At 35.6% G+C, this 17,063-nt stretch overlaps 1 protein-coding gene across 13 annotated transcripts in view; it reads left to right on the top strand.

The window, feature by feature from the left end:
- Positions 1 to 5,926: 5,926 nt before the first annotated feature.
- Positions 5,927 to 17,063, top strand: part of LOC133521661 (serine/threonine-protein kinase mig-15) — a 29,165-nt gene continuing 18,028 nt past the window's right edge. For 4 of the 13 annotated variants that reach the window (XM_061856803.1, XM_061856765.1, XM_061856757.1 and 1 more), the window contains exons 1-11: positions 5,929 to 6,212; positions 6,402 to 6,467; positions 10,629 to 10,836; positions 11,687 to 11,863; positions 12,233 to 12,464; positions 13,716 to 13,844; positions 13,987 to 14,217; positions 14,944 to 15,017; positions 15,648 to 15,732; positions 15,947 to 16,070; positions 16,715 to 16,735. In XM_061856803.1, the coding sequence (XP_061712787.1) occupies positions 6,147 to 6,212; positions 6,402 to 6,467; positions 10,629 to 10,836; positions 11,687 to 11,863; positions 12,233 to 12,464; positions 13,716 to 13,844; positions 13,987 to 14,217; positions 14,944 to 15,017; positions 15,648 to 15,732; positions 15,947 to 16,070; positions 16,715 to 16,735 (1,413 nt within the window). In that variant the 5' untranslated portion in view covers positions 5,929 to 6,146. Of the gene's footprint in view, positions 6,213 to 6,401; positions 6,468 to 10,628; positions 10,837 to 11,686; positions 11,864 to 12,232; positions 12,465 to 13,715; positions 13,845 to 13,986; positions 14,218 to 14,943; positions 15,018 to 15,647; positions 15,733 to 15,946; positions 16,071 to 16,714; positions 16,736 to 17,063 lie in introns of all 13 variants that reach the window. The other 9 variants (XM_061856769.1, XM_061856768.1, XM_061856793.1 and 6 more) reach the window with 5 other exon arrangements.

Raw genomic sequence — 17,063 nt, 5'->3', positions numbered from 1 at the left:
AAGATTCAGGTGCAAACTTAACTCAATCGAGTGTAGTGGCTACCCCCCCTTCTAGGGGTTGAATTTTTATAGCCTATAACTTGGCCGGGCATTTTCTCGACAGATTAGTAAAATTTGCATCAAAATCCGTTCAGCCGTTTTCACGTGATGCGAGGTCAAATAAACAGACAAACAGAGAAACAGACAAACAGACAAAAATTCTAAAAACTGTTGGAACGTGTTCTGTTAGCGATTCTTAGTATCCCCAGCCTATTTTTTTTCGAATATCTTCCGTGTACAGACTTTCGACCCCCTTCAGCTTTATTATATGTATAGATACGTTTTTAACTCTCTTAAAACTTAATATCTACTAATTGAGCTTATGTGTTCTTATTTATGAATGAAGTGAACACTCTGAGCTTACTTATTTATTTATGTTCAGGAGAACCAACAGCTTTAAATTTACAATAGGACAACAAGATTAATACAGGGAGCCAATTACAGGAACTCACAAGTAATTACAAAGTATATAAAAAAAATGCTAACACTGACGCACACACACATGCGTACAAAGAGAGAAAAAAACAAAAACACAATTGAAAATGAAAATACATAGAAGCCATTAAAATAGACCCTAGGTTCGGAAACACTTAGTTCATTAGCGCCCAGAATAATTGAGGTCTCAAAGTTCGAAAGAAAAAAGAACATACAGTAAAATATATCAGATGTTAATGCTGATAAAGCATATTTTTAAAGTTCATATCAAGGCGCTAATGCACTAAGTTGATGAATAAAATGTATTTAATCGCCTAATGAAAACTTAATAAAGAAACAAAAAAAAACAGTATACATATAATAATACAGAGAAGTAAAGCTCACATAAAACACCGCTTAACCAGACTATGCCTCACATTAGGAACTTTACAATTGAATATGTCAATATCAAGTTCCTTCGACAACTCATTTACCTTACGACTCGCGCGAACCAGGAAGCTATTCTGCCTATACTTGGAGGATACAGTTTTTATAGATATTGGGGGATAGTACCTTTTAGAACGGTAGGGAGTATTGAAAGAAAGTTTGCTTAGTAGCTCGGGACAGTCAGTTACGCCACTGGTGATGTTCAGGAGAAAGGTAATGTCAGATATTTCACGTCTTTTTTGTAAGGGGACTAGATGGTGCTTCTTACAAATGCTTAAATAGTTGGACGAACTATAGGGAAAGGGTGTAGCAGGATAGCCTAGGAAAAATTGCCCCCAGCGATTTTGGGCCGAAACTGTAATCAAACGATGCCTTTTGGGGAGGTTATACTCTGCACAAAGTTTCATCCCTCTGTTACCCCCTGGGGGTGAAAAAAACCCGATTAACCCCAAAACTGTTTTAATTATTTTTTCCTAAACTATGAAAGTGACGAATTTCAAATTTCGTACAAATATTAATAAGACTAAAAGCTATGTGCTAAAAAAATATTAACCCCCTAATCATTGAAATTCTTGTAAAAAAAACAAAAATAAAAAAAGAATCAACCTGTATATCAAGTTTGGCTCATGGTACCACACCATTTTTTTTTTTTCAAAAATGAACCAGATTATATTCTACATGATACAAAAGTTTCATGGACCTACTCCAGAAGGAACATTGCGAAATTAATATGTATTGGCTCTTTGGTGCGTACTATTCATTGAACTCCCACTAAGAGCCTTGCATTATTAATAAACAATGGCTTGCGATCGGACCGCTGCTCGTGCCCGATTTGAAAAAGGTGGGGATAAAGAAGTATGAATCAAACTCATTTGTACATGGATCTCAAGTTTGGCTCATGGTACACACACCATTTTTTTTTTCAAAAATGTACCAATTTATATTCTATATTATATAAAATTTTCATGGACCTACTCCAGAAGGAACATTGCGAAATTAAAATAAACGTACTATTTCGTAGCTACTAATCATTATACTCGTATCATGCTTAATACGCAACGTCTCGGACCCGAAAACAAAATAATTTAAAAAAACCGGCCAAGAGCATGTCGGGCCACGCTCAGTGTAGGGTTCCGTAGTTACTCTTCCGTCACAATAAGCTAAACTGGAGCTTAAAGTATAGTAAATTGTTAACCATGGGATGAAACGGTACCTTTCACGTGAGTTAAACAAATAGGCAAATTTGCATAATCAGTACCTAATTAAAGTATGTCTTATTACTATGAAGGGGAAACTTTTTGCGATAACTCAAAAACAGCTAAACTGATCATGTCCGCTATAGTTTTCATTTAATGTCTTTCTTAAGCTCTACTTCCACGATTTTTTTAATTTTTTTTGGACCTATGGTTCAAAAGTTAGTGGGGGGGGGGACACATTTTTTTTTCTTTCGGAGCGATTATCTCCGAATATTGTCACTTAATCAAAAAATGTTTGTTGAAGACCCCTATTAGTTTTGAAATACCTTTCCAACGATACCCCACACTGTAGGATTGAAGCAAAAAACAAAAATTCACCCCCACTTTACGTGTAGGGGAGGTACCCATAAAAAAATTAAATTTTTAGATTTTATTGTACGACTTTGTCGGCTTTATTGGTTTATATACCCATGCCAAATTTCAGCATTCTAGCACTAACGATCACGGAGCAAAGCCTCGGACAGACAGACAGACAGACAGGCAGGCGGACATGGCGAAACTATAAGGGTTCCTAGTTGACTACGGAACCCTAAAAATGTTTTTATAAATACAAATGAGTTTGATTCATACTTCTTTATCCCCACCTTTTTCAAATCGGGCACGAGCAGCGCCAGCGGTCCGATCGCAAGCCATTGTTTATTAATAATGCAAGGCTCTAAGTGGGAGTTCAATGAATAGTACGCACCAAAGAGCCAATACATATTAATTTCGCAATGTTCCTTCTGGAGTAGGTCCATGAAACTTTTGTATCATGTAGAATATAAACTGGTTCATTTTTGAAAAAAAAAATGGTGTGGTACCATGAGCCAAACTTGATATACAGGTTGATTCTTTTTTTATTTTTGTTTTTTTTACAAGAATTTCAATGGTTAGGGGGTTAATATTTTTTTAGCACATAGCTTTTAGTCTTATTAATATTTGTACGAAATTTGAAATTCGTCACTTTCATAGTTTAGGAAAAAATAATTAAAACAGTTTTGGGGTTAATCGGGTGTTTTTCACCCCCAGGGGGTAACAGAGGGATGAAACTTTGTGCAGAGTATAACCTCCCCAAAAGGCATCGTTTGATTACAGTTTCGGCCCAAAATCGCTGGGAGCAATTTTTCCTAGGCTATCCTGCTACACCCTTTCAGTTTAAAACATAAATATTTAATAAATTTTTGCTGAACGCGTTCAATTCGGTGAACGTAAGTATTATAGCAAGGATTCCAGACTTGTGATGCGTACTCCAGTTTACTCCTCACATAGGCGCAATAAAGCACTTTAAGGGTTTTAGCTTGAGTGAAATATAGAGAATTACGCATTATAAAGCCTAATGCTTTTAGTGCTCCACTAATAATACTATCAACGTGCTTGTCAAATATAAGTTTGGAATCGTGAATAATACCCAAATCCTTCATATATGTTATTTTCACAAGCGGTTGGCCCTTAATTGTATAAGATTTAGAGATTACGTTACGTTGACGGGAAAATGTAATTGAAAAGCATTTCCAAGGATTAAGTTCCAGCATATTTATTTTACAGTACTCATCAAGACGTACGAGATCAGATTGCAATAACATTGAGTCATGGTCGGATTTAATCTTATTTATGATTTTCATATCGTCAGCAAAGCAAAGAAGTTTAGAGTGACGAAAACACTTACCTGTATCATTAATAAACATGTTGAACAATAACGGACCGAACAGGGACCCTCGGGGGACGCCGCTTGGGACTGTTACCCATCCAGATATATAGTTATTGACCACGACAGCCTGAGACCTGTTATTGATATAAGAGGAAAACCACCTCAGTAGATCCCCATGTATTCCCATGTCATACAATTTAGATATCAATAACCCATGATCTATCCTATCAAAACACTTGCTATAGTCAGTATATATGACGTGAACCTGGAGGCCACTGTCCATAGCCAATCAGTGACCTAGTCATTTAGTAAAACAAGATTGGAGACAGTTGATCTTCGTTGCAAGAAACCATGCTGATGATCGTTAAAAGAATGTTTAAAAGCATCGTAGACTTGTTTAAATACTATTTTTTCCAGTACTTTTGAAAGTATACATAATTTAGATATCGGCCTGTAATTAGTTATTTCCGTTTTCGGACTTCTTTATGATATTGCTAAAAGACTAGGTTTTAGATAGATAGGATACTTTAGGATAGGGTAGATAGGATACTTTTGTAAGTAAAAGTTATGTGGTGCTACAACACTTAACCCGTTTCCAGGCCGCACCAATTTACAAGGTTTTATCAAGACAAGTCAGATTACCGGAAAATAAAATCTAATTTGAACCTTAAATAATCGGAATGCTACAGTTGAAATTCTATTAGCACGTATGTGGTCGATAAATCGTAATACTATGCCTGGAAAAGTTTAAAAATACGAATCAATACTATCAGGCCGTCAGGCCTACGTGAGAATTTAACTCTTATCATTTCTCATGTCGCTAAAGGCCGCTAAAAGTTTATGGAAAATATGAAGATGTAATTGAGAATAGCAAAACTTAACGGCTTAACGCTCAGTTTGTAAACGTTCAGAAAATCGATCACCCATCCCAGCATCCAGTATCAAAATACCTATAAGCCACGGCTGATATTGCTTGCTTAGGCCCCAATGGGGCGGACAGGGCAATGAAGCAGCTGGAAGGCCGAGATCTGACACTGACTAAGCGTTCAAGATGTTTCTCGTGCCTACTGGTAAATACCTGATTTTTTATGAGTGTGACTCTGACAACTTAGAGGACTGCTGAATGTATCGTTTGTTAATCCATTAGGTAGGTACTTACTACATTAAGTAATCTATTAGGTTGACTAGGTGAAAATTAACAAACGAATATTAACAACGCCTAGCGACATCTGGTGGTACGCCAGTAAACAATTTAACTTTGTTTTCTTGCAGTTTACAGAGCTTAGGTCTGTTCAATAAGTATATGGTATGTTTAAAAGACAACTTGTTAATTTTATTCGTGAAATAAGAGCTTGGCCCTAGCTGTATAATCAAATGTTTATAACAGATGCACTTACAACAAAAAAACCGCAAAATATATAAATCTATGCTAGGGATATAAGTTTAGATGAGGCTAATTCGTGGCACTTTCTCCTTTGAAGTTCTTTCTTATAGGTACCTATGTAATTTGATTCGTTTGAGTTTACGAATATAAATATTTCTATTTCTATAAGTACTTAATTATGAAAATAACGAACTAGGTAACGCTTTTTGAAATTTTGAGAATTCAGTAAATCGGTATAATCAATTTATCAAGTACCTACTGGGAGTCAGTCTACCTATATAAACGCTATATAAAATTGATTAGTCCTCAAATGGAATAGAATATCATTTTTAAAATACGAACATAAATATGAGTACCTTCTCAAATATCAGATTGATAGAATATGATAATTAAATGTAGCACTTTAAAGTAAAATGCCAATCTCTTGTAATAACTTTTATACATGATAAATATCATGTCTAATTTTCATTAATCATTTTACCCTGTAAATAAAAAAAATGATAATAGGCGAGGCACGTCACGTATCTTTGGTCCGAATTGCAAATTACGTAATTTACAAAACGGTTGCTAAGTTGTTTTCATTAATTATCTATTTTTATTCGTAACTTCATATAATGTATTTTATTTCAGTTTATAAGTATTTGTAATTTTAATAGTGAAGTAACAATAATATAGTGGATATTTTGTACGAATTGACAATAGTACAGTTTGGACTGCAACCAAGCTCTACTCTTTTCTTCTCTCTGTCATCCCACTCATAAATCTGGCATCCCCACCGGGTGTGTGTACGACGTTCGACTTGTGTATTTGTAATTTACTGAATTTTAATTGTAAACAATGTGTTTAATAGATTAAACAAATGTACAATGTTAAAATATAATTATTTTGTTGTCAATGTCATTTAACAGTAGTTTCTTACACTTATTGCATTGATGTGAGTTCTCGTGCTTTGTCTTCGCGTGTGACAATATACTCCAAAATGGCGCATCAACTCGCACCGTCTGTAAATTGTTCATTGGACGACATTGACCTAAGCGCTCTAAAGGTAATATTTTGAATTACACTACTATTATTTTCCATCTAATCTAATTAATTGGGAGACCCTAATTCGTAAGGTCCAAGTAAAATTCTCAATTAATTATGAAAGGGCAATGATCTCACTGGGCGTGATTCATAGTGAAGGTTTAATAATGAGGCTTTATCGTGCAATTAAGAGTATAATGCGTCATTTCAGGATCCAGCTGGTATATTCGAACTCATAGAAGTTGTTGGCAATGGCACTTATGGACAGGTGTACAAGGTATGTCTTATTTTACTTGGTTAGTTCAACACAGGTAGGTATTTTTCATGTACCCTTAATTCCGGTCTTGAGTAGAAACATAACGGTGCCATTATATTGGGTAAATATATACACTTTACACTTTTGTTTGCTAGGCGAAATGTATATTCAAACAGTTTTGTTGAATAATCTAACATATTATTTTGCCCAATTAGATTCAATCTACAAGTGCTAATGTTTGCTAGTGGAACGTAGGTTCCTGCATATAATATTTTAACATAACATGAATTGATTACTACTCTAATCCACCGAAACATGCTAACCTACAGTAACATTATGTCTAACATTATATACTACACATATCATTGGTGCATGATAACAGATAGTCCACAACTGGAATAGCTTACTTAAAATAAATAAACGTACGTGTCATGGTGATAACTATGTTAAACAAAGTGTTAAATTCAATTATTATGAGAAATAACCAAGCATAAATTCAAGTGATAAAATGTAAATATTCATTAGGACCACAAATGATTTTATCTTAGAGCCAGAAACTTTTTGAAATATTCAATCAAAATCAAATGTGCTCTCATTAATACAAAAGTCAACTACCTGGATTGCTACAGTATGAATAGTAAAACATGATAAAATTAAAATAGACCTTGACTCTCGGTTATTGGTGTCTCAGGTAATGGCTCTTGGTTATCCTTGTTTATCGGTGTCCATGCAACCATCCATTCTACCACAAACCCATAACTAGTTAAGGTTTACGCCTTTATACTGAGTTAAAAGAATATTTTTTTATTATTATTTATTGCAATGCATGGTTGTAGGTGAAATTAATGCTCAATAAATTATGTCTGGCCTTTATATGGTAAATAAGAATCTACCAAGAGATCTAATTAAAAAGATTAAAACTTGAATGATTAAACCAGAAAACTTTTTTGTGAACAAGCCTTATGCAAAATAACTAACAAAGAACATTAAGGGGCCTGCTGATTAACAGTCCGTTGGACGGTATTAGCCTGTCAGTTGTTCGAAACACAATTTTTGGTTCACAGACTGTTAATCAGTGGGCCTCTTTATTGACAGGTGTGTTGTAAAACCTTGATGTCTAATTATAAGTGTGATTTATTTTGCCACTTTTAACTTGTTTACAAAAACTTTTCTTCCATTTCATTTTGGCTTAAGTTGATATTTAATTTAGGTTTTGAACTGAATAATAATTCTTAACAAAATGAAACATTTAAATGAATAAGGCCTAGGGTGCCTGATAATATGTTACAAAAGACCACATTTCCAGCTAAGTGACTTGATACACCTGTAATGAAATTTCATACAAAAATGGAGGCCTTAAACGTAAACTTATTAATTTAATATTAACCACAAAAGTCAGCATCAAAAATTGCAGAAGTTTTTCTGCTTCAAGTTGATGTTTATTAGCAGGGCCTGTACTACATGTCATGATGTTGACGGAAAATTGACGTGAACACTACATGGAGGTGATTCCAATGATTCACGCAACAATTTTTTTAAATAATTCATTATTTTTATTTTTAACTGCTTATTTTACATAACAAGTATTTATTTTTCTATGCGTTAATAGATTAGCTATCTAATGTTGTAGTGTTATAAAAAACCGGGCAAGTGCGAGTCGGACTCGCGTACGAAGGGTTCCGTACCATTATATATAAAAACGGCAAAAAAAAAATGTTTCTTGTATGTCATTTTTGCGTCAATGGCATGAAATGTATGGACCCTGCTTATTAGCTACTTATGTTGGAAGATATATCTTAAATTTTTCAAATTTGATCAATGCACCTACATATTTGGATACCTAATATATAATATAATTATCATGTTAAAAATTCTCTCTAGCTGCCCACAAACCAAAACTTGCCGAAACAATTGTAATTCTGATTTGTTAGAATAAAGATCCAAAACACAATGGAATGGAAGGCCTATTTTTAGGTCTCTGGGCGACTAAAGGATAAAATTATTTATATTGTTTGATATTTTAATTAAGATCTGTCAAATTTATTTCACTTATAGGAAAATGGTACTTTATCAATGGGCTCAGTTTGAGTTTCATCCTCTTGCAAGTATTGCTTAATTGGCATCATACAAAGTTGAACTCTTTATCTAATAACAACTAACTATGTGTTTAAGTATAGTCAAAGGACGCACTTTGTCGCTTTCCATAAGGACGAGATTTGCTTGTATCTTTATACAAATAACCTGTCGTAGTGTCGTCATGGCAAGCGAGAAAGTGGAACTTTTTGCTTGGAAACGGCACATATTCTGGTCATCATAGCACTGCACATAACTATTGGTTGTTGATCTGGGCCTGCATGCTGCACAGGTTTTTTTTTTGTTGATACATTTATCTATTTTTTTAGTTAAGATGAGCACGCGAATTTTAAAATTGCTATATTATATGTTTCGTATACTTACTATGAAATTTAAAAAAGAGTGTAAGTTTTACCACCATGAAAGAGTAAAGTTACTGAGTAACAAAACTTCTACATATTGAGTAGCTGGTACTTCAAAAGCAGCAAAGATTACCCAAATGTGTTCCTGATTGATTATATTGATAGTTTCAATTATTTGTATAATTTCCCTGGGGTAGCAAAGAACACTGGAGTGAAATCAGGCTAAGTAGCTACAGTCAAAGAATTTTTCTGTACCATTTCAAACCTTGTCACAGTGACAATCAATATGAAAGTCGCTAGGAACCTCATACTATCGTCACTGTTCTGTGACAAGGTACAAAATGGTACTAAATTTAATTCTTTGACCATACTACCTAGAATTACTAATACAGTTTTCCTCCATTAAAGCCTCTTCTCGCAACTTCGTTTCTGTAGAAGTCATTACTGGTGACGATATCTAGTTGTAATGGAATAAACTCTGTTCTTCAATGTTCTTTGCCCATTTTTCCTGGCGAATTGTTTTATGTGTTTTTTCTTAGGCTAGCAAGACACTTGGCGGTATTTGTACAGTATGGTTCTGCTTGTCTTTTGATATCAGTAAAAAAAAAACAATACTATTTGGGCAAATACATCAATAGCCAGATTTTGAAACAAATAGTTTTTTTTTTTACATAGCTTACATGAGCTAGTTTTGCAAGCGATTTCTGCTTTTGCTATTTTTACCCAATGGACAAAACGGAAGGTCCATCTACGATAATAAATTCTGCACGCTAAATACTATGGCAAGTATGATGCAGCCATAAGTTATCACTTATCACTGCCAAGTGCCAACTTGGTGCAGACAGGCTTATTTTATCTACATCTACTTTATCAGCTGGCCTGCATGCTGTGTGTGTTTAATTAGTGGGAAATATTAGGTTCCCAAGTTAAAATCGCCTACTACATTTATTTCATAATGATTGACTACACAGTATTCCAACTTACATACCAGCAAAAGACGTCACATGGAATGAATATTATTCGAGTTGTTATTTCTGTTATTTTATTACTGTACAGTCAACTGTAGAGCAAACCTTGTTAAGCATATCAAGTGCTCAATATTATCTGCACATGCCGATTTTTCAATTCAACAAATCACATGCTTAACGAATTTTGCTGCTGACTTTACTGTACCAGGCTCCTGTGAGCATAGTATCTCGTTCCCGCTGTATAACACACAACTAATGATTAGGACTAATAGGGCGTTTGTAAGCATCACAATTAAAGAGTTCAGTCAATTTATGTCAATGAACTTGGTTAATTTAATCAAAAGCTCCTTATGGAGACAAAGAGTGAAAACTATAAAAGTGCTATATTTTGTATGTAGTCTTTGCCAGATACTGATCATACCGTTGTAGCTGAATAAGCTGAATGAAGGCATACTGCTTTGTAGATTAAAGTTATCCTTATCTGTTTGTGTCTTTCTTGTCGACCTGTAGATAAAAATTCATCAGTCCTAGAAATTGTGGCAAGTATGATTCAATTATTAAATAACTAGCTACTCGCCCCGGCTTCGCACGGGTTACACAAAACCTTAAGAAATTATACACCTAAACCTTCCTCAAGAATTACTCAATTGATAGGTGTAAACCGCATGAAAATGAAGTCTTTGAGTTTAGTAGTCGTCGACGCGGCAGAGGACTTTTTTTTATAAGGTGTAGTGATTCTGATTGTTTACCGTTTAACTACAATCGTTAATTTTACATAGGGGCGTCATACCAAAACCGGCCAGCTCGCGGCTATCAAGGTTATGGATGTCACAGAGGATGAAGAGGAGGAGATCAAACTTGAAATCAACGTGCTAAAGAAGTATTCCAACCACCGTAACATTGCGACATACTACGGCGCGTTCATCAAGAAGAGTCCTCCAGGAAAGGATGACCAACTCTGGCTGGTGATGGAGTATTGTGGAGCTGGTAAGTGTTATCTTTTATTGTACTAGACAATGCGTTAGGATGGAGAATTGTAGTACCAATATTTGAAGAGTGCACGGGAAAACGACAAGATGGTTGATGTAAAGGAATATAATATTTAACTTTTTTCAGTCTAAACGTTATAGGTATATAGTACATTATGTACCATTACTTTTATATGCTTTACTTAACAGAAAAGTAAGTGTTTACAATAACAATACTATCATTTTCAAATGTTACAGACTATTTTACATAGACTTTGCAAGAATGTAAATTTGAATAAATCTCTAGCAAGACAATAAAGAGCAAGATTACAGTCAAACACAAATGACAACTAGGATTTCATCGAATTGGAACTGTCATGATACATACTAACATTAAACTAATTTTACCATCCCTAATAATTCCCTCATTTTTCGAGACCTAGGCTCTCCGAAACATGTCACGCGAGTAACTTTAAAACACGTGAGTGTAAACCGTAATATTAGTTTAAAATTAGGATATCGTTTATTGTTTCATTATAAAAGTCCTTTTGCAATGATATCTATTATCATTAGTATAATATTGCACATGGTTAAGCCATTAACTTACAATTTAATTTATACCATTGTGCAATGAATGCAGTCAGTGCAAAATCAGCAAAGTAAGGGAACCTATTACTAAGATTCTGCTGTCCGTCTGTCCGTCCGTCTGTCACAGTGGAAATTTTCACAAGTGATGCAGCCGCTATAACAACAAATATTAAAAAGAACGGAACCCTCGGTGGGCGAGTCCGACTCGCACTTGTCCGATTTTTTACTAAGCTGAATTAAGAATACATAGCACCAACCATTTTCCTTTTTGTTTCTTGCAGGCTCGGTAACAGACTTAGTAAAATCAACAAAGGGTCAATCTCTCAAGGAAGAGTGGATATCTTACATATGTCGGGAGATATTGAGAGGTCTCAGTTATTTACACTCCAACAAAGTAATCCACCGTGACATCAAAGGGCAAAATGTCCTGCTTACGGATAACGCTGAAGTCAAGCTGGGTAAGTAGATCTCTGGAATGTTTTATTTATTGGTCTCTGTTACAGCTAATTTTCGACTCTCGCGTGCATATCATTCTTATTGTAATGACCGCCCATCCATCGCACATCACAACACGACGAGCCTCATAGGCGCTGGGTGTAAGTGTAGATACATTTATGATGTAATTTGTAACCCCCTTATTCATAAAACTTTATTAGCCTCAATTGGTTAATTTATGTTTTATATATTTCTTACAAACACATAGATTAAAATGACAGATAAAGACAAACGGTTAATAGCTAAAACTGGCTTGTAGCCTGTTTATGAATAATCTCATAAGTATTTAGAGTTAAACATGGTATTATGTATATACTGATTGTTGTCAACAGTTGATTTTGGAGTATCCGCGCAGTTGGACAGGACAATCGGCAGGAGAAATACATTCATCGGCACTCCGTACTGGATGGCACCGGAGGTGATAGCCTGCGACGAGAATCCAGACGCGACCTACGACAATCGTTCTGACCTTTGGTCCCTCGGTATCACTGCACTCGAGATGGCCGAGAGTCAACCACCTCTGTGCGATCTGCACCCTATGAGAGCTCTCTTTCTTATCCCAAGGTAACTTACTCACCACGCTATTTATACTACTACTATCGTACTAATAATGTTACGAATTTGAAAGATTGTACGTTTAATATTTTCAACTTTGGATGTATATTCCTCCTTCACGCATACACGGCTGAACAGATAGCTTATAACAGTTATAACCTGAAAAAGGAAGTAAGATTCTTATTATCGCGAAATACATGCCCTAAGAGGTTGCAATGTTAGATGTTATTTAGTATGAGAGCACTAAAGGGGTGGAGTGGGGGCAGTTCAACTATTTCTACTCGGAGGCAGGCTTATTTATTATTTATTTAAACTCGTGTTTTCATTGAATTCCGATCACTTTAAAATTTAAATTGTAATTTTACTGTCATTTTTCTGAATTTATTATCAATAATTAATTGGTGTCCAAATAATTTCCTCGATTTTCCGTCGAATATTCATTGATGAGTTATGATTGTTCAATTACTTAGTAAGTTTATTGTGTCGGCGGTTTTATAAAATTCACCAATTAGACATTGATTGTATTTTCGTATGACAATAATAAACAGGTTTTATAGTCTTCAGCAGCGGACGGACAGGTAGTGGCATTATGTACAGACATGGCAATGGAGTCGTCTAGGTGTATTTTATGATTGAATGATTTGATTTCTCTAATACATACATTTCTTATTTAAGTATTGTCAAGATTTTGGAATATAAATATGGGATATTTTTTACATTATTTGGCAATTAAAGTCAAAAGTAGACCAACGCATAACAACTACATCTGTATATTTACGTATCTAATTTATGAAGTTTTTAGCCAGTAATGCAGGTTATATGGTTAGTAAGTATATTAATTAAGTGTGATAATTGTAAAAGAAACAAAATATTAGAATTATGTAACCTAACATTTCCGACGTACCATCTATTTGATTTTATAAGTAATGTCGTAATCATTAAAAGCGTGTAGATAATACCGACTATTGTGTTCTCTGTTCAGATTCTTAAGCTTCAAAGAAGCTTTGGAAAGAAGAAGGGGAAACAATATCTGTGCATGTTTGAATTAATTGTTAAGGTTAGGTAGGTCACGGCTAATTTGTCAAATTTTAATACTCTATTTACTATGCAACTGTTGCTGCAGTCAGTCCATATTAAAACTTATTGGTGTCCCAGTTCAGAGACTTCTCGGCATTATGTCTAAACTATCAAATTCTAAGAAAAAAATAGCTGTACGTTCAAATGGTATTTAATGTTTTGCTTTTTTTTAACACATTTCAGAAACCCTCCTCCTCGTTTAAAGTTAAAGAAATGGGCGAAGAAATTTCACAGTTTTATTGAAACCGTTCTTGTCAAAGATTATCATCAGAGGCCGTACACAGAGCAGCTCCTGAAGCATCCTTTCATTAGGTATGTACTTGAAATAAACACGTTCAATGTTAACACTTACCTATAAATTTAGGCACGTGACAGTGACCTTCAAAACTGAACATGAAAATAGATTTAGCACTTCCTAGAGGTATATCAAGTATTAATTAACAACTTATTTCAGGGATCAGCCAACAGAGAGACAGGTGCGAATACAGCTGAAAGATCATATAGACAGGTGTAAGAAAAGAAAGCAAGATAATTCTGTACGCGAAGAGTACAAATACTCAGGGTCGGAAGGCGAAGAGGAAGAGAACGCGGTGGCGGGCGAGCCGTCGTCCATCGTGCACAACGCGGCCGCGCACCCCGGCGGCGACACGCTGCGCCGCAACTTCCAGCAGATACAAGAGGGCAGGTGCGTGCCATTCACACAGGACTCTACAGACAGGCCAACAGCTTAGTACGGTCGACGGACTTGATTCTTTAGCCGTTCACGGTTCACTTTACATTGGACAGCTCTTAGCATAAGTATGTACAACCTAAATTACCGCAAATTGCTATAGAATGAACTTCCTCGACCGTACAACCGTGCTTAGGGATAGACACGAGTCATCGTCACAGATAACTGTAAACCTTCATGCAATGATATAAAGTCCGCAATGGTCAGTTAAGTGTGTTGCTGTTGAGTGCATGAGTGTAGGCCAACTCGAGTGCGTGACAAAACCGCAGGTGGGAACGCTACGCAGACGACGCGCGCATGTATTGATATCTCAGCACGCTTTCATCAAGTTTTATTCTATAGATCCTCTATGCCTAGATTATTTATACTGTGTGATAACATACATATATCTAATATGCCTCGCAAGTTCTATGATTTATATAAAATTATAAGCGTGACTTGTCACATCTCTGGAATATATACGATGCTAAAATGTTGTCATCATTGAGCTATTTTATTGTTTTTTTTCTTCTAAACATTAGAAGATATTAATGTTGGTCTATATCTCAACCTACTAAGGTTATGGGAATCGACTCTGGTGTCAAACTTGTTGGCACATGAGGAGCGTGCGTTCGGCCGTGTTTAGATATATGTCTGCGCGTGTGACCCTATTGTAACATAATAATATTGTCAATAACTCAGAGCCGCCGAAGGACCGCAGCCCCAACCGCCGCCGAAACGCAACAGCAAGCGCGAGGAGCGTGAAGAGATTCCAGGTACTTGCACTAACTTTTGCTGTAAATAGGGAAAATGCAATAATTTTATTCAAAATATAGTTTAATTCATAGTTTTTATAATTTAATTTTTACACGTTTTAACCAAGGAAAAAATACACATGGAAATAAGACTATACATATTTGCAAGGGCAGACTCCAACCAAAACCTTTAATGGTTAAAGTTGTCACGATAGAAAAAAAAACACGAAAACTTGTTTTCAGTTGTACCCTGCATACTATAGAAATATAATTTTACTACAAAATAGCTAGTGATATAGCCAAGAGATCGGACAAGCAAATTTTTAAACAAAAGTATATCTTCAGAGTAATTGAGATAAATTTCAACGCCTCTTAGGTCCAGAGCGTCAGTTGAAAGCTAGTAACAGACTACTAACATTGTAACAGTAAAGGAGTCCCACTTGTACATGTGTTACGCATTGCGTGAAAACAGCAGCCATGTACTTAGGCTGTCATACATCTAATTAGTTACATTTTTTAAATTATCTTTTGAAAGTATTTTATTGAACTGAATTAGCTTCTTGAATGATACAAATATCGTTTCTGCATCTTCCCTATCTTTATGTGTGTTACTTGTAAGGAGTGCATTAATTGGTGACGTTTGTGCCGCAGAGCCCGGCCCGCCGGCGAGGCCCTCCATTCCTCAAAGACTGATCGTAGTGCCAGATCCGCAGGCACAACAGCCTAACAGATACAGGTATTTTTGGTGGCTTGCCTTTTTGCAAATACATATTTTGATAAATGTAACATACTTTCTATTAACATATATTTACGATATATAAATCTATAAAATAAAGTTACTGAAATTGAAGTAAGGTCATTTTTTTGCAAGTAATATAAATAAGAAATAAAATGGTACAGTTGTCGACAAGGGCTATGGCCATCATTCCTCATGTGTTTTTTCTCACCAGGCCACTTCCGCCTACCCCAAAGTCATCCGGCTCTTCCAACAGCTCGGGCTCCAACAACGGCACCCCGCCAGCTAGCGGCCCGCAGCCGCCGCAGCGCGGCTCGCATCACATGTTCAAACCCATGGTAATTACAAACATGTACTATCTGTGAGCTCTTACAATCAGACTCGGATTGTATAGTCTGGAAAGCCATTTTTGTCAGCAGAAAATGGCGCGAAATTCAAACTTGTATGACAATCATACCTCGCTACGCATCCTCGCTCGTGGAAATGCTGCCTAAAAACATTATTGCATTGTCGTCACTTCTATAATGGAGGTTTACCAATTATCAAGTCAATCAAACCGAGAGAGGGTGACAACCGATTTGTATGATTTGCTTGCAGCTACAAATTAAATATCAAGTGTATCAAATTTCTAATTCATTATTGTTATAGTTGCTTCCAGCTTGATATTTTGTTATTTTAATCATTACTCGTCTTAAATTTTAGCAAACATTGTAGTAAACCCATTTACATTTAATCTACCATATCTGGACACCACAAATGTCCCTAAGCTTCTGCTATTGCGAGATAATTCTCTTCCTGAGTAGCCAATTTTTGAGTAACCCTGTAGCCAATTGTAGGACAATTTCTTGTAGTATAATATGTACACAGAAAGTTTTTGTATAAAATGCAAGAAATTCGAAGAGCAACTTTTTATTTGCTTTATGTTTTTATTTCATGTCACGCTGTATACTTTGTTTGCACCCGATTTATACTTCAACTGCAGCTTCCACCGCGAAAGCCGGAGGTGGGTGCCAATTTTTATTTGCATTTTATTTTAATTTACTTTAACATGGCTTTAGCGCGATAGCGCTGAGACAGTATCTGATTTCTTTCTAATTTATACCGTTAGACAAAGACGAATATTCCTCGCGCGCGAGATACTGTCTCGGGCCACTCCTGCTAAGGCTACAGACCAATAGTGATTGCCCTTGATAAAAATGTTTGATCTGTACTTATTTTTTGACTTTGTAAATTGTGACTCGCATTACTCTGGCCGTGGAATGATCCTTTTAACGAATTAATAACGAAGGTAACATTATTTCTGTTAATGTAATGTATAAAGTGAACAAAGG

Source organism: Cydia pomonella, chromosome 1 (genome assembly GCF_033807575.1).
Source record: "Cydia pomonella isolate Wapato2018A chromosome 1, ilCydPomo1, whole genome shotgun sequence".
Lineage (NCBI taxonomy): Eukaryota > Metazoa > Arthropoda > Insecta > Lepidoptera > Tortricidae > Cydia > Cydia pomonella.
Note: the sequence above shows the minus strand (reverse complement) of the source record. Positions and strands in the feature narration are given on the sequence as shown.